Raw genomic sequence first — 26,167 nt, forward strand, 5'->3', positions numbered from 1 at the left:
GGCTCTCTGAGGGCTGCGGCCTTGGGTGCTGACAATATATTCAAAGTACTGTGCGCTTGAGTCTGGCTATTTCCCCCACTCGCTTCACCTCCAATTAGGGTTAGACAAATATGCAGCTTTAATGACGAGTATTCATATTTTCTGACTGTAGCAGCTGCTAACCACAAATTCCCTATCTTTCAATTAAAATTTGACCATTTTAATGGCAAACAGAAACTCAGATTTTAAAATGATTCACTGTTTCTCCCAGCACGCTAATCTTGGCAGGACAGAAAAGCCTTCTGCAACGGCAATTACACCATGGGACACTGAAAAACCAGTGAAACCCTCACAGATGAAAGCTTTTAGGTGGGTTGGCAGCTCCTTAAGGCAGGGTGAGGCAGGTTTCATTGCAGGTTTTACAGACTGACACCCCTGAAGCTGTGAGTAAAATCCTCCCACACCATGCTGGAATGATTTCTCTGCTTAACCATCTGCGATAAAGAAATAATATTCATAAAAACATATTCAGTAGCTGTGGTACGAAAGGAGCCTTCATCACATCAGCAGTGGACAATGTGACCTGGCCAATGTCTGAATGATAAACAGCTTTAATATTGGCCTGTTATATCGGTCTAACACCGTTCTCTATCAGTACAGGTGGAATACATTAAATTTATCTGCACAAAAAAAAAGAAAAACCCACACACCCATCTGCCTGCAATATTATGTGCCAGGAGATACTATGATATACCCCATCTCTCAGCAAAACACACATTTCCACACCCAGCCCAGCATGCATACACATCGTCTCATGACAGTATGTGGATAAATAATCCCATTAAATATGATTGAGGGTTTTTCCGGCTCAAAGCATTTACACTCTCTCTCCATCTCTTTCTCTATGTCTTGCTCAGAATGAGGTATGCACAGGAAGTATCTACAGACAGGCAATTTAAAGGCCGGACACCCTCACACACACACACACAACAGTCCACCAGAAGGCACTCTTAGATAGGTCACAATAACTCTCGCTAGGTTGAACTTCGCACTTACGCCTTTGGAGCAGAATCCCCAGAGTCCTTTGTGTGTGTGTGTGTGTGTGTGTGTGTGTGTGTGTGCGCGCACGTGCGCTCACGATGACAGACGAAACAAGTCATTTTGAGTCCAATAAGATGTGAAGTACGTGTGGCCTCCTGGTGGCAGGCTAAGGCATTGTACTGAAGGTAGGAATCCAGCTGACAAACTTTGTTACCTCTCACCTATCAACACTTTATCTCTCTCTCTTTCTCTATTGTTTCCTGTCACTCTCCATTTCATTTAAAATTTAAAAAAATACAAAATGTCTATGTGAGTTGTGCTGTTGCTGAGTAAAGCGAGTGAACTAAAACTGACGTAACTCCTGCCTGTCTGTCAGTCAGCAGTCGTTCTGTTTTCGCTGTGTTTACCTTTGTTCCTCATTATAAAGAGACAATGAGCACACTTCAGAAAAGGCTATAGGGTCATTATCAAAGCTTATTCAAGCACAGAGTCAAGCATGATCCCTGCATACCTGAGAGGTATATTGGAATTCAATACATCAGGTCATACACATATTCCTGCTAGTCGCCCTCACAATCAAGCACCATCTTGTCATGCTTTGCAGAGAGTGCGGCACTCTCTGAGCATAGCTTGGTAATTGGCTAGTGTACATGTTTATTTCATTCTTTGATCATTTCAGATAGTGTGCTTAGTGTGATAGCTTTTCACTCCTGGTTGCCATGGTAGTTGGTGGAAATATGGCATTTGGTTCCACTTAGACACTTGTTTTGGTCCAAATTTAGAGATTTCAGTTCATGTTCAGGTTGTAACTCTGAGAAACAGTTGTGTTATTATACTTAATTGCTGTGGTATTTGGTCTAAATTTGGATTGGGTATACAAAATTGGAGTTTTCTTTCCATAGTGGTTAACTGGTTTCGAAGACATTTGAACATGCAATGCCCTGAGATATCTAGTCAACTAAAGCATAAAACAAAGACATGGCTTAGCAATATATACCAACAAACATGTAAAAGGTAGAAATTAGACACTATCCTACATATTAGCTTTTAAATAGACACAGAAACATTACATTTGAACACCCACTGTTTGTCATTAAGCAGTGGGCTAAGTCAGGAAAACATTGCCAGAAAAGGCACACAGTTGGTGCAAGTCCCAAAATCTAAAATTGAGCTTTTTTGAAAACACAAGTTCCAAATGAATTACATGCACCACATGTCATTGCAACACTAATTTTTGCTGCAGGCAACACACTCAAACTGCTGCAACAGATGTGAACAGTGGTGCAACTGATACAAAATTGGAAAATGTAGACAATCTGTGGAGCTTGTGGCACACTGATGCTATTACAAATGTGCTGCATTTTGAGCTAATAAGAGAGAATTAAACTATGGGCCTGCAAAAAGGGTTGGGCATTTTTTTTTAAAATTATTATTCTGGTTCTGATTCTGCATATCAAATACAGTTCTTAATGAATCCTGAATTCTTATTGTTGAGGGAAACATGAAATATTTTATGTCTTTATATATTTTTTCACATTCTGAGTAGTTACAACACAAATACACTTAAATAAAAAATGGACAAATATTAACACAAAAAAAATCCATGTTCAGAAATGAGATGATGAATGGCTTTTTATTCCCAAAATAATCAGTAACCCATGGCCATAGGAGCTTGATTTATTCTTTACTTTCATAACTGTCCCTCTCCATCAGCTTTCTCAGCCTTTGATCTAAGAAGGATCAAAAAGAAATCACTCTTTGTATCAAATGGACTCCTCATCCAGATGATCACATCTTTGGTCTTTCCTTTCACCACTGGGTTTATTTTCTCTACAAACCTTTTCTTTCTACATCTGTTTTTGACACATTCTCCACAGTAACAACCACAATGTGTCAAAAACCTCAGCTGTCAGTGATACTGACTGATAATTTGTAATGATCTTTTATTAACTTGCAGTATAAAAGCTTAATGACAACGGTTCTTTGTGTTTTTGTGTGAGGCGCTAACTATCTGTTGTCTTTCTAGAGGTGTAAACAGCATATTCTTTTTGAGAGTTTCTTTTTGCATAAGTGAGAATAATCTCCTCAATTTTAATGGAACAGAACATAGTTTATGTCTTGTTTTTACAGTTATTCAGCTCATTTTAACTTGCACTATTTAATCAAAGGTGCGGGTATTTCTGGAGGCGTCTGTAGCTGGTTTAAAGCTAGGTAAGGGAACAGTGCAGATGCTCTGATGTCATCCCTGCTGCTCAAACAAAAGCTCATCTGTGAACTTCTCTATGTGTGACTCCTACTCTCTCTGACCTGCCTGCATCTCCCACACCATTCCTCTGCTCTGAGTGACACACACACACACACACACACACACACACACACACACACACACACACACACATATATACTCAGACACATAATGCAATATAACACAACCTAATGCAAGGCCATTTTGTTTGTGTATGTGTGTATGTTCATGTCTGTGTGTCTAAATTGTGTCCTAAATTGTTAAAACCTTCCCTTGTGTAATGCATCTCTCTAATGTTCTTATCTGGCATCGACTGTGGGATATATTTATTTCAGGTCTTTTCGGGACAGTCTCAGCCGAAACCTCAATTATATAAAAGCACAGTTTGTTTCCGAGCCATACTGCCTCCTACAATAGATTGCATAAGGCATAAACAAAGACAATAACTAGGCCTACATAGAATCAATTTTGAAATGTTGTCTGAATACATGTGTTGGTCTTCTTATCTTAAGCTCTACAGATTGTTTTGCCTTTCAGAGTGGAAAAGCAAAATGGAAAAGTGGATTTTACTCTTAAAACAAATCCTACATATTATTTTTATCTTGTTGTTTATGGGTTAGTAATCTATTGGTATGCATAATAAATTAGCTTTGCATTTTATTGCGTGTTCAACAGACTTTTCCCAGACTTTAGCCCGAATACACCAGGCATTAACATACAAAATGTATCTGGAATAATGCATGTTAATGTAAGATGTAAATGCACGCAACATTAGCGTTTATTTGGAGTCGTGTTTGTGCCCACCTGGTGATTGTTAGTCCAATATTCACTCTCTTTTAGCTCTGTTTTGACCAACTCCTGAAGGAAATAACTGGCTTTGGCTGTGTCTGTCTGCTGTTTGGTGCTGAGCAGGTAGCGTACAGTGGGTTTTTAGAGCTTTTTTGCTGAAATCAAATGCCTGCTGCTGCCGGAAACGACGCTATGAGAGCGGTGAGAGTGAACCAAAACAGTAAAGTTTCGGGCTGGGCAGCTAAACAATGAGCTGAAACTCACTATAAAGCTCCGTAAAGCTGAGGTGAACTGCAGATTCAGGTGATAATTGTATATGATAATTGTCTCTGTAGGTTCATCACTACGAGCGACCCTTTTCAAATTGTCACATTGTTTTCATGTTGTCATTTGATACATTATTATAAAAATATCCATTATAGCTGGCCAGCCCTGTCGAACTAATTTGCATATTGAGATACGATCGAGATAATGAGAATTCTTAATTGAATGTCATTATCCAGATCACATGTTAATGACAGGTGTAAATGGGGCCTATGTAATTTAGTGAGCCTGCTCGTTGTCCTTTTGCAGATAGGAGTGTTTCTTCCTTACATTTTCAATACACTTTTTCTATTGTATATAGCCTACAGTGTAGAGAAACAGATAAGTTCAGAGAAATGAGAAAGGTTTAAACCCATGACATATTAAGAGCACATAGTATGTGCCTCAGCCTGCTGAACCACCTTTTACATTTTGATTTTCTATCAGTTGTATAAGTAATAGGGACATTTTCTTTTCAATATCTGTTTTACTTATAATCTGGGACAGTGCAAGTGTTGTCTACAAACATGGTGTTTCTGCCATGAAAGAAAATGAGAAACTGTAAACAATCTAAACTAAAATGTAAAGAACAAATTCAGATTGGAGTTGTTGACAAACTGTAGATTCAATCATTGTCAGTTTGACTCTAAATGAGCTTTATGTTCCACTAGTATTTGTTAAGGATGAGGAAATGTGCCGTAATCCTCAGTAAATCATCCTGGGTGCTGTCTGAGTTTCTGTAAAGCTGTTCAGGACACGGTTATGAAATCATTGTTTCGGGGGCGGGTTAAACTCTAAATCTGGCTTCAAGTGCAGTGTTTCCCACACACAGGCTTTAATAGGGTGGGGTTCCTGGAAACATTAATGCGCAGGTATATTTGAAGAGTCATATATATATAGCAGGCACCCTCCCCCCGTTCTCTTGGTTTGTTCTACTTGTATGAGAAGGGAATACAAGATGTTTTAAGCCACAGAGTACCTTCACATATACTTGTATATTTTGTATATTTTAGTTAATTATTGGGCTCTGTATACAACATATTTACCTCCGCCAAGGAGGATATGTTTTTGGTGCTGTTTGTTTGTCTATCAGCAGGATTACGGAAAAACTACTTGGCTGATTTTCATGAAACTTGGTGGAAGGGTGTAGCACGAGCCAAGGAAAAACCTATTATATTTTGGAGCCCTATCCGAATCACTGGGCAGATACACTAATTATTTTTAATTTTTTTGCAAGATGGGTCAATTGTAACACCCGTGTCTATGACAAAATGTGATGTGATTTTTCCGGATTGATCCGGAATTCCGTATTTTCCGACCTGACCCACGTGAATCATGCAGATCTGTAAAGAAATATTTTATGGTCATGCTAACTTCTCTGTCCTCTCCCCTGGGATGGGCTCAGCTCCTGCACAAACACAGAGCAGAGAGGCCATGTTGGAGACAGTGAACCAGGTGAAGTGAAAGTAACGTTTTACTCGAGCTAACGACAATTCAAGTAAAAAGTAGAAAAAGTAGAAAAGCGATATTTCCACCTGCTTTGTCTGCAGTTGTTGATACAACCACAGCACTCTTGACATACTGTAATTCCAATAGTTTTGGAAATATATCCAGATATATATAGCTGTTACTCTTGCAGTTTTGCATATCATAGAAGACTGGACTATTGGCCTTGGCAGAGGTCTGCGCTCTCCGAGTGCCCTTCTAGTTTTCATTTGTTTGTTTTTTGATGTATGCCATGACCATGAAGATGACAAGACAATTTCCTCTCTTGCTGATCAATAAAGCACAATTTGATCTGGTTCAATTCATCTGACTGGTCAGTGGACTTAACCATGTACCTTCTTCAGAAAGCACAAGAAAAGGCCACAAGCCAATTGAGGGCAGCATGGACATCTTCCATTTGTTACAATCGTATATTGATTTGGATAGGTACCAATTCCAATATTGAATCATTAATAAAAGGAAATGTCAACAGCCTGCCAAAGTCGACAAGCATTGATATGTAACAGTCCAGTCCTGGTTTCATACTGCTGAATTATTTACATTTTGCAGTGAAACATTAATGCTGAATGTCATGATTGTAGGCATGAAAACAAAGCTGAGAACAGTCTTTGAAAGTGATGTAAATCAATCTCTAATTTTTTATAGATGTAAGCGACAGTATGAGGTTATAAAGATGATGAAGGTAAGATAAGGAGGAAAATAATGACTTAATGGATGAACAGAATCAGAAATCATTCAGATAGGCATATTAGATAAGACGGTCAAATATCCTCAGGACAGCAGACATACTGCTTAGATACATGACGCACAGAGAGTCATCTCTTCCTCTTGACACCTGCTGTTCTGCCACAGGGCACTGAACCAGTGCCTTGAACACTGCTCACCACTACATGCAATCACTCGCTGGTAAAGTGAACAAACTGCCACCACGGAGAAATGCCCTCACTACTGAAGAAAAGTGGGGGTAGTTTTAACCCCGGGGGTCATACTACAGGGCTTTTACATTTGACAGTATGGACTATATTGCCTGTATATGTACAGCTCAGCAAGAAAGGAGGGAAGTTTTCAGACATTCATCAAGTTCTAGATACTTTAAGCTGCACTATTTAATATTTTTATATTAACAATGGGAAAAATGACATGTAATGTGAAAGGAGTCATTGCAGTGACAAAACAACAGAAATTTATCACATGGTTCTGCATTTCCCCTCAGCTCTACAGAGTGTTTTCGCATCTCTCAGCTCATTGTTTTGGTTTTATGGCCCACCACTCTATTATTTTTAGAAAAAAACAGCTTTGACCTGCCCAGCACCAAACAGCAGGCAGACAAAGTTAGCAACCAGTTGGTGAACATAGTGGAGTATTTAGCAGTTATAAAGCCTGATATTTACCTTGGTGAAGACCAAAACAAAGCTAGAAGGAGAATGAATATTGGACTTACATTCACCAGTTTGCCAGAAACCACAAATGCTAATGTTGCTCCGTGTCTGCTGGGTGTGTAAATAGGCAGTTGTTTACTAACACATTCACCTTATCAATTTTATAAGTTGATAATATGTCAGTGTTATGTTTCCAGCTTGTTGTACTGCCCAAGGTGCAGGTTTAAGAATCAAAACGATGTCAAAACAAAACCAAACAAGGATTTTTTTCATGTGGTGGTTGAATTAAGTGTTTTCCAGTAAATCTCATCAGATTCATCCATTCATGACACTTTTCACAGCCAGTACAGATTCAGTACTGAGCTTCGATATCATAAAGTCTGCATGGAGAATCAGTCCAGTCCTTCTACAGAACAGTATCGAATTTAGTTAATGCTTTGGATTATATACTCTTATATACTTATACTCTGTAGAGGAAGATCTAATACCTTATTTGTTGTTTTTAGAAAGGCATAAAATAAAGCTCTTGGATATTGTGGTAATTCTCAATAAGACATGTTTTATTAGTCTGATAATGGCCACATATTGGCATCAGCAACCTGATTGCACAGCTAAGTCAGCAATATTTACACATGAAGACTAAAAGCTGCGTAAAAGACGTGAATAATCTGTCAGAAATAATTCTTTAAGTTCAATTAAGGACCACACACCTAGGGTTTACAAAACAGCTCACAGCCGACGCATGCTCTGCTGAACACATCGGCACTAACATGTCTTTTAACACATGTGATGTTAAAAACTTAACAAAAGCTCTGCCAGAGGATTTTAAATAGTTTGCTTCTGATGTGTGTAAGCTGGGCCCTTTGTTAGGATGAATGATGCCTGTAACAGATTTCAGGAAATGAAAAATACTGCCATTCAGGCACAGAGATGAAACTGATGTCTGCTTGACTGGGAACACCTCTGTGCCAAGGTTTTATTTTTTAATTTTGCTTGGCAATTTAACAATCTGTAAGATGCCTATTGTGTTTTAGTTTTTTTTTTCAAAACCCCTTTTTGGTTTATTGTGTTTCAAATGGAGAGTTATATAAGCAGCGTTCCTCTCCTGCTGTCGGATGGGTGAATAAGAGGAGATCAAAAGGGAGGCGATAGAGAAAGAGTGTCTGCAGCCTTCTCCTCTTCTTTATTCTCTCCACATTCTGCCAATGTGCAGTTCCCTCTAACTGCATGACTTGCCCTGGATTCTCTCTTTCTCTCTCCCTCTCTAGGACATTACACTTTAATCTCATGTTCTGTGCTGCTCTCTCTCTTTTTCTGTCTTGCCCCCCTTTTGGTCTCTTTGCCTCTCACTCTCTTCCCTTGTTCTCTGTTCATCACTCCATCCATCCATCCATCCATCCATCCATCCCTGCCTTTCTTCTTTAATCCCATGTTCTGTACTGCTTTGGCCCCGAGAATCTCATTCCCCCCTGTATGACTGCTAATCCTGTGGTTGTACGTGTGTGTGTGCAAATGTATGTTTGTCTTTACATCCAGTGAGAGATGTTAGGCAGCTCATGTTCAGATGAGTTGGATGACGCAACATTTTGTTTGTGTGTTTTTAGACTAGTTGGTGTCTTGCACAACATGGAGCATCAAAGCACATAGGCCCTTATGTGTGAGTTGTGGGGGGGGTTGCAGACATTATCATATAAGAAGGTGCATGTCTGTTGCAAACACACACACGCACAAAAAGACCACATGCAATTATGCACACATAAAAACACGCACGCACTACTGCTCACATGAGGGATGCAGGGAAGAGGGATGACAGGAAACATGCAAGTGGGAATTCAAGCTCTTTACAAAGTATAATCTCTCACTTTAATCTCCCTCTGCCTGTAACTCTCTGAAGCCCTGCTATTTTAAATCTGACTTTTTCGTGTGTGTCCAGCAGGTAGCTGCACAGTTTAACACACATCTATATAAACAAACAGACACACACGTTTTCAACAAGAGTTAAAAAAAAAGGAGAAAGAAGCCTGTTAGCATCAACATGCCACCACCATGAGCGAGGGTGACAGTCCCTCATCCTAACCTGAATGAACCGTCTACCCTTTTCTCTGCGAATGCACAGTCATCAGCACCGAAACAGATCATACCTTTGTTATCCATTTTCTGCCTCCCTCCTGGTCGCTTCCCTCAAGGCATCCTTGTGAAATCATCCTCTCAATTTAATAGATTTTTTTTTTTTTTTTTTTGCGTGTCCGTTAAGTTCCGGTGAGCAGCCTGTACAGCCGGACGGACGCGCCGCGGAGGGACGGGGGAGGATGTTCGGTCTGCCCGCACCGGAGCTCCGCGATGTGCAGTAGTTATCTCCCACCCTGTTGTTTCACTCTGGGCTCTACTGTGGGTTAATGTGTTTGGAGCGAGTGTGTATGAATATGTGTGTGTGTGTGTGTGTGTGTGTGTGAGAGAGAGAGAGAGAGAGAGAGAGAGAGCGAGACTAACCTCGGATAAAGTCACGCTTTTTCTCTTTTTGCTCCCGGTTCTCGCTGTCAGTTAGCTCCGCTCAGCCGACATCTAACCTACGTCAACTTCGCTACTTGAACTCCACAAACGGCTTGTCATAACGTTAATGCTACATACTCCTTTTTTTCTCTCCTCAAAGGGCTTCGTGTCTCTCCCTGAGCGTAAAACAGCGGCAATAGGTGCCACTAATCTCTATTTCAGGGCGCCTCAGTCTTTTAAAATAAACCAACTGTGTTTAGTAACGGCTTGACAGGTGTCGCCTCCAGCGCACGTTCTGTCGTCCTCTTCTTCTGCGTCTCGCGCCAAGGCTGCGCGCGGTGTTGTTTTCTGTCTATGCAGACACCCGTGTGTGTGTGTGTGTGTGTGTGTGTGTGGTGGGGGGTACTCTCTACAGTGGCTCTCTAAGCTCCGTTACAGGGGTTCAGCAGGTCGCCACGGTCCGGCAATTACCGACAACTCAGAAAGCATTAGAGTGACAGGTGCACACTCACACATATACACACACAAAGCCTCAGAGACTGTATAGCTGGTGGTGCCGCCCATATGCAGCCAGTTTGGGGGCCCCTTTAGATGGAAAATGAGTGGATTTCAGCCCCTGGGGGAATGGAAGGAGAAAGGTTTCTCACACTTGGCAGGAATGTAGAAAAGAAGCTTGGTTCTGTATGTCAGAGTCAGTTTGAGTTTTAATTAAAACAGACAGGCTAATGTAACACAAATGCTGTCACTGACATACTGTATCACGGCTGGGAAGTCAAAGACAGGGTTCCTCGACTCCTTTAGGGCTGAGAGACTGTTCTCAGCTAATAACTGGGAGTCAGCACTGGTTCATCTGGTAGTGATGTGTTTTAATTCAGACTTTGTGACCAATGGTTTTTATTTGCCTAAGAGGCATACCTCAATTAATTTGCATTTATTACCTTTGGGCAGTTCTCTCACAAAAGAGTTACCACAGCTTAGCCCTTTGGGTGCTGCACACACAGAAATATTAAATGAGGCTTTCACTGGCAGAACATGGTAATGCCAGACCTGGGTGCAGAACACTGGCGGGCTCGTGTGGGCCCCTAGGGGCCAGGATGCAGCTGCGCCACCAGCACCCTCTGGCGCTCTTCCAGAGATAGCTTCCCAGGATTTAGTCAGATTCATTTCAAGCAACTCCCACAATCTGACTCACAGTCACAATCAGAATGAGACAATATTGCTGTCGACTGTAGAAACCAGATCCTGGCCGATACTGAATTTATTGATTCCGGTACTGATTTCAGTATTTGAGAGTTGAAAATATCAGAAGAGATATTGATATCTTGACCGATATTCACTTTTATTCACAAACAGATAACACATCCACTTTTGATAAGCATCCCTCATTGTTTTTTGATATGAGCTGAGCTGGATACTTTACAGTTTAAAAAACTTGCCAATCATAATGTCATCACTGTTTCTAAATTACCTCAAACATTCAGAAATGTTGGCCAATGCTGATACCGATATATATCTGCGTTAAGCTAATATTGTCTGATTTATCTGTCAGTCTCTACTAGAAACTGCTCAAATTACACTTTGCTGTATATATACCATTTTATATTTTAATGTAAAATGAGGGTGGACACAATAGCATGAACACCTGAACTCTATAATGCAATCCAATCCAGTATTCCTGCAATAAATGCAACCTTTGTAAAGTGTATAGCCAGTTTTTGTTAGGACTGGAGGGAAGCGGTCTTTCATCTCCACAGTGGTATGCTCTTATGTGCACTGATTGTGATATTGTTGTATTGTAATATTTCTTTTCCCATCATACTCAAACGAATAGTGATGCAAATTGCATACTGTTATAATTTGGGATCATTCAAATCAGTTTAATATTTTTTTCATTTTGTTTTACAGTTTCCTTAATGAAAAATAGCAGTCATATTCCTACAGGAGCTATTAGTACGTCTGTGGTAAATCACTGTAATTTATGGTCTAGTTATCCCTCATGGTATCAGTTTAATAGCACTGTGCAGGCAATTACTGTCTTAAGTAAAAGTAGGTTAAAGCATGTTAGCAGCTCAATCCCTTCAAATTCCTAGAAAAAACATGCAAAACATTAATATAACCAACAAAAGCAGGTGGTTGTATGGGCAGAACCTTACAGTACAATATGATTTTGACTCGGAAGCTCACAACTCATCGAATGTTGATTTGATATGATGACTTTGTTATATACTTAATAAGAATGTTGCAACAAACAACAAAAAAAGTAAATGTTTCTTTCTCTATACTAAACAGTAGAACATTTGCACTGATGATTGTAAGTTTGTAAGTAAAATACTGTGGTCATTTTGCATTCACCTGACCAAACACCACGTGGCTGTTCAACTCTGATTGCTCAACTAGTCAGACCACAGAAGCCAAAATAAAGCCTTCATCTCCAAGATGGCCTCATCCTGATCAACATATTGCAACCTTTGCAACCTTCCTCCGTCACATATTTGCATGTTGATCATATTCTGAAGGGGTAGTGTATGTACTTGCAAATGAAAGCAGATATCAGATAAATCCTTTATCCAGGATTTTCTGTTTTTCTGTATTTCTGTTCTATTTTGTTAAAGGTTTGTAAATGATACAACAGAGGAATTACGAAAACAAAGATGTAACAATTTACTAAACAGTAGTATAACAAAACGTTCTGAAAATATATTTACATCCAGCTTGAGTACAACTTTAAGAACTCTTAGGAACTTGGGGCTATAACTATTCAGTATAGATTAAAATGTCAACTTTTGAATTAACTAATTAACCATTTACTCTATAAAATGTTAAAAAATAATGACAATTGGCAATCACAAATTAGCAAAGTCCTAATTTATGATGTTAAATTACTTGCATGGTCTCACAAACGGCTTAACACAAAACAAATTGGTAATCAAAACTGGAGTCAGTTAATTTTCCTTAATTGATTAATCCACCAATCATTTTAGCATCACTAAATATAAATGGTTTGGGCAAATGCAATCAGAACAGAAAAGAAAAAAACACATACATTTTTCTTTCTACTTGTTGTCCAAGGATGTCTCTGTCAAATAATTATTGCTAATGTTATGATTCATTGATTTGGCTTTATACATTTGGCTGACTTGTAGTTTGGCGCCAAGTCTCTCTCTGATGGCCAGCGTTCCCGCAAACTGTATCTAACTGTTGTAGTCACACGAGGGTTTACAGCGGAAGAACATAAAGTGAATACATCTACCCTTCAGTTGGCCGTTTCTCCACCACATCACTGCTCATTTGCATAAAGTTGAGATCTGGTCAACTTTCTTCTGTTTCTATGTGGTTTGAGATCTCTCTGCTCCTTATGCTGAGGATGTTTTATGAGTCTGCTGTGGCCAGTGCTATCCTGTATGCTGTTGCATGCTGGGGCAGCAGGCTGAAGGTAGCGGACGCCAACAGACTCAACAAACTGATCCGTAAGGCCAGTGACATTGTGGGGGTGGAGCTGGACTCTCTGTCGGTGGTGTCAAAGACTCATCCCCCCAAAAAGCACCACAGAGCGCCACAGGAAGTCATTCCTGCCTGTGGCCATCAAACTCTTTAACTCCTCCCTCTAAGTGTCTGTCTGTATGACCCTAAGTCATTAAACTGGACATTGATCATTACATCTCTGCAATACTTGAAATATTGTGCAATATTCTCTGTTTCATAATCATCTTAATAAACTACACTTAACTTGACAGTACTCATTATTGCACTATTACATATTACTTATATTATTACATTGTATTATTATACCGTACATACTTATCAACCTCTAAATCAACTTTGGTACCTACACTTATTTTAGCTTTTATACTAATATCCACTTTGTACTTCATTTATCTTACCTGTATTATAGTGTCATATAGCATCATATTTTTTGCTTAGTACTTCTATTCCTGTGTGCACTGACGTGATAGTGAGCAGCTGTAACAAAAGAGTTTCCCCTCGGGGATGAATAAAGTATTTCTGATTCTGATTATCTTAGCATTCATTTGAAATGAGGGCGTAACAGATGCAATTCTAATAAATACAAACTTTACTGTAGGCTTTTAGATACAAAGTCAAATACGATGAGATGTTTGTGTTGTAAAGATGAAACAGTGTTTCTCCTGTTCACCGCAAGTCACAACCTTGAGGTGAACTACAGGTCTTTTATATCAAGGTGGGACCACAGGAAGCTTGAAAACACAGATGCAAACAAGAAAAACTGCAATAAAATACATTTCTCTTCATCATCTTTTTAGTCTTACAGCAATTATGCATCCCTACGTTGATCTGTCTGGATTGTTCCTTTTGATGTACAGCCATAAGTTAATACTTAAACTCTGCCTTTAAATGCTTAATGAATACAGAAATTTGATGGTTTGTCATTGAAAGAAAATTATTTTATTTTTTGGTAATTTATACATTTTTATAGGTTCTGTTTCTTCTCTTAATCGTTACCTTCCTCTGCTGAAAGTAATGTTTTATTTCATCCTAAGGATCAACTTAGTCGTACTATAATCTTATTTAATGTCAGATAAAGGTGTAGAACCATGTCTGCATTTGTCCTGTGCTGTATCAGTAGCTTTGTCCTATTTTTTTCCATAAGTATGGCAGCAAATTGATTGGCATTCTCAAGTGGACCAACTAAATGATGGCCAGAAAATTAAATGACCGAAAGAGGTATAATGGTGGTTAGGACAAATGGGTAGAGGAGAGAGAGAGAGGGAAGCAGGAGAGGGAGGAATACACAAACAGGTTGCACTGGGGCCTGGGGAATATAGGGGGAGAGGGCGCGGAGAGCAGACAGAAAGAAAAATAAGATGGAGGGCCACAGAAAGCAAAGACAGAAGACTGGTTTAACACAGAGCTTCACGTAAAGGAGATTTTAGCCTGTTGTTGTCATCATCATCATCATTACTCCTGACTTCTAACATAATGCCACACACACACACACACACACACACACACACACACACACACACACACACACACACACACACACACACACAGGTGGTTATACCTCAATTTACTCTGAGCCAAACAGCAAATTAGTGCTTTCATCCTCTCTTAAGTCTCTATGACACAGCCAACTTCTTCCTCCTCTGTCGGGCCAGGTTTCAAGCATTTAGCTCTTGTCCTTCACTGATGCATCAATCTATCCAGCCCCCAATCCTTGTATTTCTCTCTCTCTATGTGTCTCTCTCCCCCTTTCTCCCCCTCAGCGTGATTACTTACCTCCCAAGAAAGAAGTACACTCCATCTTGTTGTTTTATGTTCCCAGCAAATTTAGTCCAGCGTCTCCCTTCTCCACCCTGAACTCTCTTTCACTTTGTCTCTGTCTCTCTCACTCACTCTTCGTCACCCCTCCCTCCCTTCCTCCTCCTCCCCTCTCTGAGCCCTCCCTCTGTCCCCTGACACTTCACACTCTCCTCCTCCACTCTCTCCCTGTCAACTTATCCACCCTCCTTCCCTCTCTCTCGCTCTGTATGTAGTTGTATAACTTATCACCCTGATCCCTTCCACACTCTGATAATTGGTGTGTCTCGGCAGCAGATGCTAGCACGCTTTATTTAGCTGCTTAGTATTAGCTATTCCAATTAGTCATCTAATACCAAGAAGAAAAAGAAACTGTTAGCCTCCATGTATTCAGCGCCATGGGAGAAGGGAGTTGTGTGTGTTTGTTTTTCCCCATGCAACAACTGTGGCCCGTGTGTGCACACACCTTAAATCCTCTCACACACACACACACACACACACACACACACACACACACACACACACAGTAACACTTGACCGGGTAGAGGGTACATGTGGGTTTTAACAGATGGTGAAACACTTTCCCTCGAGTATCGACATTACGCTCCCTCTCTTCCTCTCTCTCTCTCTCTCTAATTAACTAGGTTTCAGTAACAAACCTTTGGGCTTTGCCGTCGCCATGGTTACCCAAACTCTGTCTGCATTTGTATGTGTGTGTACGTGTGACTGCTGGCAAGTATGGTGTATGTGCGTGCACATGTTGTAATGTTCACACCCCGCTGTGTGTGCACCCTGCTGTGTGTCTGTGTGTTTCTATGTATGTGAGCGTGTGTGTGTGTGTGTGTGTGTGTGTGTGTGTGTGTGTGTCCACGTCTCTGCAGCTGCATGATTGTGCATACACATGAGTATTTTGGTTGCTTTGATGCCTTTGTTTCCCCACAAGGCTCAGAGGCTGGTTCTGTCTCAAGCACCAATGTATCTACACAGAGAACAGCAGTATTACATGGGATCATTGATAATTTATCATAAGTCTATTGAAAATTATATAAGGCAATGTTAATAATTATATAACCCCATGAATAATGATTACAAGCGAGATAAATTTAAAATGGGAAGATAAAATAATAATTCATTCTGTACTTTTAACAGGGAAGGTAAAAGTTGAACTTGAATTTGAACTTGGTGCACCTTCTCTGAAAGTCAAAAAGTGAAAATAGGATGAGGGATCATAGCTTTTGAACTGCCTGGGCAGCCAACCGTGTATATGATTATGAACTCATACATAGTGTTCCTAATAGCTACTATAGCAAAAGTATATTGTAATGCTATAAGAAGGATAAGCAGTCAACCTTACATTAGTGTTGGATACATTTTTTAAGACACTGCAGTGAAGTTAAGACAGAGAGAAGAGCATTGTTAATGCTTCAGCCGAACTGGGGCGTCTGAAGGCAAGAGCTCAGTGTCTTTTGCATTTCTTTGTTGCCTTGATTCATTAGATCGTACAAGTGGGGATAACGGTGTACACACTTTCGGTCTCTCCTCGAAGGCATTCATGGTGTTGCAGTCGGTTGTACACATTAAAAGTGACAGTGTGAAAAAGGAAAAAAGAGAGCTTGAGAGAGAAGTTCAAATCCTGCCTACTTTCACACCTACGCACACCTGGCCAGTCGCTGCTTGACATTTACAAAAATTCTCGGGCGCAGCCGCCCCAAGCTGACATCAGAGAGGTGTGGGGGGAGGGGGTTTCAGACGCTGTTAGGCCGTGTTCAGACAAACATTAAAATTTTTTTTAACCTGGCTCAACTTTTCTCATCAGTTGCGGTGTTTTGGTGTCTGACAAGCCTTCGAAGTCATGGATCTATTATTACTCAAACTGGACTTCCTAGATCGTATTTCACTATTTATTTATTTTTTTTATGTAGGGCTGTTTTCGGTCTGAACTCTCGCTTAGACAATCCAACAAGCCCTTTATTTGAAGCATACAGAGGCCATGACATGATCTTTTAGTTTGCCTTTCTTGACAGTGATGTTTATTTAAATGAATAAATAAGTTTGCAATGTTCAAGTAACATAATTCCATGCATACTACTCTGCTGCCAATGTACCTTGCAATTCTGGGGCCATTTTGTTAACATTTGGTGCTATATTTTCCTTATTCCTGATGATAGCTGTCCAAACACAGACAGTGTCACCTCTCACTGAGACATTTCCAGCAGCTACAATGGAGCGTGATTGCAGAAAAAAAATGTCAGCAATCTAAAACATCAGTTACCGCCAGGCTTTGGTGTCAGTCCCTCAGAAGGAAATGGAAGGACTTCTTTTTACACACCATTTTGCAGCAGCCATTCATCAGTTTTACTGGAAGAAATCCATCGCAGAGGAAGCAGACATACAGATTTCTACACTGATGGCAGCCTCAGTAATCCAGAAGGCAATACAGCCATAAAACATGTTGTCTTTTGAGAACAGGAGAGACTTTTTTTTTTCTTGACTGGAGGAATTTCACTGTCACTGTGCAAGTGTGTTCTCTGGCCTTTATTGCGATGACATTATGGTAAATGTTGGACATCAACTGACAGAAGTAGACAAGGCAGGTATTAGGAAAGCAAGTGAAAAATAAATGTCTACACTGCATCACAAGATAAGTCCTGAAATGCATTAAACATCATAAACTGATACATAACAGTAAAAGCATCCACAGGTATATTTTTCATTTAAAGCGCACTGAAGGAACCCCTTAGTGCTGTTTTTCTGATTTCCTGGCCAGGATTTTTATCCACTTGTTCCAGGTGGTTAAACTGTGACAACCTTTTAGTCCTTTCTCTGAGTGTGAGGCAACCGCTGGGCCCATCTGCTCAAAATATTCCATGAGAAAGTTAAACCATTGATAATATCTCATGAAAAACAAAAAAATACAGTGTTAGAGGTAAAATTGGAATGGGTGTTAAATAAAAAAAAATCTTTTTGTCCCCCCTCCCCTCTCTGATGACTTTGGGTGTCTGTGGGACCCTACATGTTGAGCTGAAAGTGAAGCCAACCACTCCCAGTATTTATCTGGAGTCAGTTGCACCAGCTCCACATAAGTTAGAACTTAGTGTTTACTAAGTGGAGCTTTACACTAGATTAAAACGGGTTGCAACACAAAAACTAGTTCTTACATAAAGATTAGTTGTTACTAAATATTTATACCCAGCAACTGCCAGGTGTAATTGCTACGTAGCTAACTGAACCAACTGACTAAACTAACGTTAGCTTGCTAACATAGGACCCGTTTAGATTGAAGCGTAAAATACATGTGTGACCTGACACTTGATTAAAATGCTGTTTAATAACGATGTAAACTTGGAAGATTTTAAATTACATTTCACAAAAATAACTAAAATACCTCAAATTACAAAATGCAATGCTAATATTATTTATTCTAAATTACATTGGTTAGGTTAGCATAATCAGTTATTTTTCATTTTAAACTGCATGAATACAACTAACTCTAAACACGTTTCTCCATGTATGCAGATATAAATATTAATAAGTAATACTTACATTTATATAGGTTTGACAGTTATGTTTAGTATATCGTTTTCCCCCCGACAAACTGTTATTTCTGGCAGTTATATTACGAGAGAGAGATGTTTTCTAGGAACTGATTTACACATTGCTCAAGTCTGACTAGCTAAGACATTTCAAGTTTTAATGGTGCAGCCCAATTTAGTAAATTGCTAGTTTAAAACTAGCTAGAACTGAGGAAGGATTTTACAGATACAAAAAACAGTAGTGATTGATTCAAAAATAGCTGGTGCATCCCCATCCTGGTGTCTCAGCTCCACCACCAACAACACTGTGGTAACTGTAGTGCTCCATGTCGGAGCTGCGTCCTCGCTCCTTCAGGCAGATTTGTCTTTCTTTAAAAAGGAAAGCTTTCACTACTCTGGAGTTCAGATGTACTTATATGGCCTAGGGCGTGTTAGTCAACATGGACGAGTATTAACAAGACCCAGTATGTGATATCACTCTTATGTCAAGCCTACAGCTAATCAGCAGAGGATGAATGGGAGACTTAATTGAGACATTTTATTTGTTTAATCTTTTACATCCGAATGAGCTTTATTTCTGTTCCTCATAAGATCTATCAGCTCTTAAACAAGCTGTGCACCTGAAATAGTCTCACACTGTCACATTAAATAACTTCCTTTTTTCAATTCGTGCTGTATGGAGCTGCACATTTTCAAAAAATTAGAGAGTGGAGGTATTCACTTTGGGAGATGTAAGTGAGACAGTTGTTCACATATACAGAGAAGTATAGTCTGTTTAAAGGCTGACATTAAGTGGGATTTACCATTAATGAGACAGTGGGGGAAGGTGAAAATGCTGAAGAGTAGAGGATCCTTGAGAGAGAAAGACAGCTGTGGGATTTAGTCTCTCTACTTCCCTCTCTAAAACCAACCTGCCTGATACACTGAGTGCGGACCCAATTGGCACAATGCCTACTGGCAAAGAGTAACTAAAATGAGAGACGTCCCCTGTGTGTTCTGACGTAACTTTGTAATGGTCGGAAAGAGATTATGTACTTATCAGATTTTCCTAACATGGTCACAGCAACCAAAATTTGATCCACAAGCAGGGAAAGAATTGGAAAACATGATTCACATGAGTTTGTTGGAGTTTTCTGGAAGCGCTGCAGATGTCCCCGACCTAGCGCCGCTGACTCCACACGTTTATGGATATGTGGGTGAGAAAAAACATGAATATCACATGTGTCAGAAGCAGCCGCAGCCAGCCTTATCACCCTGCCAACAATTTACACTCTTCAAACATGTGCAGTGACTTGATTCAAGTAGGGAAGGTAATGATTTGGGACACACTGGTCAGCCAGACTACAAGCATTAATTCTCTACTTATTTAAATGTATACGAGAGATATTTTATTGAAGCAATAATTGACTTTTTCAGAACTAAAACTATAACTGCCTGTTTGTTTATTGAGGTTGTTGAGTTGTTTTTCTTCCTTTGGACTGTAGCCTCAGCATGAGTTTATTCACAGGCAATGAAGCTGCTCTTTCTTATTTTGCAATGCTTCTTAGTCCTCATTGGTGGGACTTAGAGCCTGCTGGTTCTTATTCTATCCATCTAATCAGGGACAGAATTACACCTGCAATGCTAGGTGAATGCGATTAATTCGCTAGTTGGCAAAAACCAGGAGCACTATGAGCCCTGATGACTTGGATTGAGAACCACTCTTGTTGAGAAATGCTGACACCAATAACCAATTATGTTCTGAAGGACAATAATGGAGACACTTTTTTCCTTCAGCAAGTAAATATAAGCAAAAGCCTCAAGCTATTTTAGTACACACAAGTTCACTCAATTAGATAAAAAACGTGATTAAGTCTTAGGAGATCAGTTTCTGAACAGCACACCCACACATACAAACAGTGCAAATGAAGAAATCTTCTGAACTGAGCTGTTAATAAATACAGTGACACTGTGGTGAAAGGGCAAGGTAGTGCAGAGCCCAGTCTACATCTATGACCACAAAGATGGTTTTACACTGATTAGAAGGTGAAATAGTGATTTCTCTGTTGCAAACAAGCAATCAAAACTACCGATGTAACCTTGAATTCAGCAGTGTTCAGTATTGTGTTTTGTATTTGTTGTTATTTGGGCTACAACTAACAATTATTTTCATTATTAGTGAATTTGTTAATTGTTTATTTAAGGTAAAAAAAAGGCTTTAAAATACTCATCACAAGTTCTGAAAGCCCAAGGTGACGTCTTCAAATGTGTTGTTTTGTTTGACAGTCCAACCCAAGATTGGATTTAGTGAGAAAATGATGTAACCTTGACTTCGGCAATGTTACATTTTGTGTTAGTTGTGGTTGGGGTTGCAACTAAGAGTTATTTTCATTATTGATTAATCTGTCGATTGTTTATTTTACATACAGTTTGTGAATTATGCAGATCACAAGCACTCAGAGCCTATGTCTTGTTTGGTTCGAACAAAATATTCCAAAACCCAAATATGTTCAATTTAAACTAATGTAAAGCAACATCTGAGATGCTGGAACCAGAGAATATTATACAGCCATATAGCCAGTTTTGCTTGATTAAATGACTGTAACGACTAATCAGTTGTCAAAATTGTTGCTGAATAATTTTCTGCCCATCCACTAGTTGATTAAATGTTTATTTTTGTTTCAGCTCTAGTTGTAATGTTTTTAGGTGTGTTTCATAAATATTTATTCTTTCTCGTCTCTTTCAGCCAACAAGACTCTGCTCGGCGGAGGTGGAGGTAAGTCACAGCCTGTCTGATCCATTGGTTGTGTATGTTTGTGTGCTTGCCAAGATACTTGTTGTTATTAATAGTAGTTTTGTGGTGCAAATAGGCCTCTCCAGACACCAAATAATTTAAAACTTTGATGTTTTAATCAGATGATGCAGTGCAATATTCTAGCCAAGATAATGTTAACAGTGTGTGTATGTGTGAGTGTTTTATGTCCTATGCGTGGTGTGTATTTGTCTTTGTGTTTGGTAGCAGGTAGCTCTTTGTTGTGGCAGGTGTTCACGGTGCGTTTGCATGCTGCGCTGTGTGTGTCTGCCTGCCCGTGTTTCTGTGTGGTTGTGCGTGCACCCAGGTGCAAAGTCGATAGTTCATAATTTATAGGTATGGAGTGCTGTGGATATAAACAGTCATTTTTCAGTGTATTGTTGACTCAGTACTTTGCTGTGTGCGTGTGATGTTGGACGTCAATGCTTAATCGATACTTGTAATAAATCTGTACAACTGATTCAGCAGAGACCCTGAAGAGACGGACACTGGGATCAGTGGAGGAACCCAGTTTGTTAATGCTTGCAAATTTGGGTGCTGGTGCGTTTGCCTGTGGTTGTTCTGTTTTTCTTCATTTGGACGAACAGCTTTAGCCTTTCAGACCAGCTCACTTGTACTGCCATTTTTAACCTTCCAATTTTATGTGTGTGTGTGCATGTGCATGTGTTTTTGCTGTCCAGTCTCCATGGTGACATATCTAGTGGCACACCTGTATGTGTGTATGTATGCGTGCATGTGCATTCGCACATTTGCCTGCCTCCAAAAGTGCATTTGCTTGCCTGAAGTGTTCTGTTGAAGCAATAAGTCCTTAGTATCCACACACACACACACACACACACACACACACACAGGCTCCACCTTTACAGATATACACCAGCTGAGCCTCAAGCCATGAAAATGGACTGCACTCTCTTGTGTCCTGTGGCTTCACACATGCACATACATGTAGTCAAGCACCTCAATATCTACAGCATCGTTTGATGTTGTCCTCAAGTCTCTGATGTCTCTACAAAGACAGATGGTTTCTAAAGAGGCTGTGAATATTTGTATGTGACAGACTGTGTGCATGTGTGACTATGAAAAGCATGTTTACGTTGTTCGCTTTGATTTAATTATTCCAAAATGTTCATTCAGTTAAATTTAACCACAACATCTCTTTTAATTAAAAATGTCCAGTGACTGGCTGGAGGAGGCCAACAACCACCATCTGTTTTTAAAAATCCATTTCTCTGTCAGTCTATACCAGTTTCTCTCCTGCTTAGTTGTTTCTCTCACCTCTTTCTTATTGTATTTATTTCCCTCTCTCTGTCTCTCTTTCCAGCTCTGTCCTTGGGGGTTTTCTAAGGCAGATAAAGCCTACAGTAGGTGTTAATTAGAGAGAGGGGTAAGGGTAGAGACAGTGGGAAGAATGGAACAAACAAGAAAGATGGGAGAGAGTTGATGGTTAGAGCAAGAAGACAAGAAAGACGAAGGCAATGAAGGTCCAGTAGATAACAGACAGATGCAAGAGCAGAGCCGAGTGGAAAAAACACATAAAAATAATTTGGTATATATCTGTGTTCGGCGAGATCACACTCTGCACTGAGTAACCAAGTCATTCATTCAGCTTTAGTGAGTTGTTTTTTTCAGCAGAGGTGAGGCAACAAAAGGTCTTTACAGTGCTTTACTACTCACTCTCAAGGGTACCTGGGTAAATGTCATTCAGTTAGATCAAATGCACACCTGCCGACATTGTTTTCGCACTTCAATCTGGAGGAGTGCTGAGCTCAAGCAGCGCATCAACAACAAACTCAAGGGCAGGAAATTAACCTTTTTTTTTATGTCCACTGACTGCAGTTGCTCATTTATTCCAGATCTTATCTGCCATTTCAACGTTTCACTGCTTTGATTTAATTTCCAAATAGAAAAGAAAGCCCAGATGATGATTGGAGGTTCAGTCAACCAGACACCATGAGCTTTATATATATATATATATATATACTTTGATGTTTGTATTTGTTTCTTCTTCTGGGATCACCATGGTCAGTATGTACCTTTGGGATATGTGGTGCATTGAAGTGTTTTTCCACAGGTCTGTGGCCTGCACAGAAATGTCATCAACCATCAGTAAAATGTAAGCAGTCCATAGGGATGAGGCGCTGAACCTATTTACCACATTTCAAGCCACAATAAACAGTCTTCAGGGTTGAAAACTGCAATGTCCTATTTCATTTGGTGCTGAACCATGGAAGTTGTCATTACAATTTAACATGTGGGCCCACAGTGAACCTACTGTAGTATACTGAACATAGTCACCTTGTTTTCATGCTTTGTTAAGGAAGGAAAATGTCCAGTTGAGCTGCTGTTGAATTTAAAATCAGTTTAAAATCTTCAGTCATATATCAGTTACAACACTGGTATTTTGATTTGTACATGAGCTAGCATTCTACACACACCCACATATACACACTCATTACTGGAATTTGTTTGCTTTTGGATAGATTTCAGCCTCTTGTGAAAAAATGTCAAAGGTCCCTATGAAAGGATAGGTTCAGATTTTAGCAGATCAATATTAATTGAATACTCGATACCATATGTACATTGATTGGTCGCTGTAATCATTTCTTCCCTCCATACTGGCCATGAAGAGACCCCTTTCTCGAGCAAGTACACTATAAGAGATGTGGAACAAAATCCACTTTCTTAGTTCCATGCAAAAATGCACTCCAAAGTTGTAAAAGGCTTCAGTAGTGTGAGTTAGTCACCTAAGTGGGTATCTTCTAACTATGCACGATCTGAGCTGAGACAGAGTACTGATTTGATACCAGGACTCTCTTTTTCCCAAATTTAAAATCTGTATACCTCACTGTGCGGAACTCAGTGGAATAATTTTTATATAATGTAACATGAAGCCAAGAATTTCTGGGGGCCTAAAAATCTGAGTCAGTGACGCGCCATGACTCAACTGTTAGGGTAAAGACCAAATTTTATAACAATATTGACAAAAGAACTGTATTTAATGTGGATTGGTCAGATCAGGCTAAAATCTGAAGGGCAGTATCAGCAGTATCAAGTTACAGTCCCTTTATTACAAAATTGGCTCTTTGTGTTTAGGTATTTCCTTGCTGAGCTGTGGCAGAAGGTTACTTCCTGGTACTACTGCCAGGACAAAGAGATCCATTTGATTTGACTAGCTCAGACTGCTGAAGCCTCACGTTAGCTTCGACCAAACCTTGGAATGCATTTTGGCTTTGAATGGCAACAGTGGATTTTGTCCCCCATCTTTGACAGTGCTGTCACTATATGAAGGGATTGCCTCATGGCCAATATGGACAGGAACATAGCCCCTATTAACCCTCTTTTCCATATTTGCAATTAATTTGTAGTATGCAACATGTCATCCCAAAACTGAAATAATGAAGGTCTTGAAACTAGATTTTGGCTCAAGACAGAGCCTGAAGACCATGATATAATCATCCTCATGATGTAGTTGTTGTGTTTGTGGTAGATAAATTACTTTTAGGTTGAAAATGTATGTGTTTATGCATTGTCATGGTTAGCTGACCCTGGCCTTTTACCTATCAATGTTAATTTTGGAAGCTATTTTAGATTTAGTCTTATGCTTTAGACGAAATTGATTATTAGATTTTACTGAGCCCTCTAAAGGTAATGGCGAAAATTTTTTTGAGGACTACTTTTGCATTCCCTCGCAACACTTTTCCTCAGCCAAATGTCTATTTGTAATGGAATGTAGTGTGGAGATTCTCAAGTTAATGCATTTAGCATTGTTTATGGGCTTATATGATGTCTATTGCAAAGAAGTTATCAGATAGAACATTATCAAATCAAAACGTTTTAGTCGATGAAAAGTCATTATATTTTAGTCAACTTTTAGTCAAAGTATATTTTCTCTCTAATTCATTACCATTAAAATCACAGTACTAAAACAATTAGTCAATTAATATGCATACCTGGCCTTAGAGCTAAGAAATCTTCCAAATAAATTGCTGTGTAATCTTAGATACAATAGTTTGACTAGATAGTAATTGCAATGCATGTTCAAAGCTTGCCATTTAGCACTGGAGTAAGGACAAGTAAGCAAAAATGGATCGAGCATAATTACAAGTTGCTTGTCCAAATATATAAATAAATAAACTCACAGGCTATAAATGTTACAGCAGCAACACGTGATGCGCACTGACACATTGAGGAACAGGTCTGAAAAGCCAACATGGTGGTTTCCCATATGTTTCACTTGAACAGTAGGACAGTATATGATAAAGCATTTAACTTGTCTGACCAAAAGGTTTACTTGTCCTGGACAAGTTATAACGTTAATTGTCAAGCCCCGCATGTTTCACTCACAAGCTTTGAAGCTAGCGAACTGACATTAGCTAACACATTAACCCAGCCAACGTGAAAACTTTTTTGTGAGAAAAACTTCGAGCCAGGCTAAGCCAACATGGCTTGCTAGCAGATTTGCCACAAGTTGACATAGCCGACTGCCCAGTAACATTGACTTAACATTAGGACTTACAGTTAGCTCCTTCAAGTGTCTCTTCAGGTTGGTTGTATTCTTCCCACCTAATTTGTAGCCACAGGGTGTCTCTCCGTCTCCCGTTACTACAGTGCATTTTGTTTTCCTTTCTGCCGAATTATAAATAAAGTGTGTCCATCTGTCTGTTCTTTTATTCCGATGTTGTTGTCATTAACTCACTGTCGGTTTGGGACAGCATCTGCACACATCACATCAATCTGCACCACACGTCAATCAATGACAGGGTTGCACTGTTTATATTTTGACAGACAGACTAGACGCACGATTGGAGGAAAGTATCATGCATTTTGTGAATGT

General features: G+C 39.6%; 2 protein-coding genes across 14 annotated transcripts in view; one reads left to right on the forward strand and one right to left on the reverse strand.

Annotated features, from left to right (window-relative positions):
- The window catches only part of flrt1b (fibronectin leucine rich transmembrane protein 1b), a 34,518-nt gene extending 19,408 nt beyond the window's left edge, over window positions 1-15,110 (reverse strand). Inside the window, exon 1 of one of the 4 annotated variants that reach the window (XM_044205149.1) lies at window positions 14,989-15,110. The gene's annotated coding sequence lies outside the window, so the exon portion shown is untranslated. Of the gene's footprint in view, window positions 1-9,383; window positions 14,690-14,988 lie in introns of those variants that run through there. The other 3 variants (XM_044205150.1, XM_044205148.1, XM_044205146.1) reach the window with 3 other exon arrangements.
- macrod1 (mono-ADP ribosylhydrolase 1) overlaps window positions 1-26,167 on the forward strand; it is a 111,870-nt gene that overhangs the window by 40,205 nt on the left and 45,498 nt on the right. For 6 of the 10 annotated variants that reach the window (XR_006378880.1, XM_044205166.1, XM_044205162.1 and 3 more), the window contains exons 4-5: window positions 21,268-21,297; window positions 21,799-21,873. Coding sequence is in view for 9 of the 10 variants with exons in the window: in XM_044205166.1 (XP_044061101.1) it covers window positions 21,268-21,297; window positions 21,799-21,873 (105 nt within the window). In the remaining variant the exon portion in view is untranslated. The remainder of the gene's footprint in view (window positions 1-21,267; window positions 21,298-21,798; window positions 21,874-26,167) is intronic. The other 4 variants (XM_044205164.1, XM_044205160.1, XM_044205165.1 and 1 more) reach the window with 2 other exon arrangements.

The sequence above is a fragment of the Siniperca chuatsi genome, linkage group LG8, assembly GCF_020085105.1.
Source record: "Siniperca chuatsi isolate FFG_IHB_CAS linkage group LG8, ASM2008510v1, whole genome shotgun sequence".
Lineage (NCBI taxonomy): Eukaryota > Metazoa > Chordata > Actinopteri > Centrarchiformes > Sinipercidae > Siniperca > Siniperca chuatsi.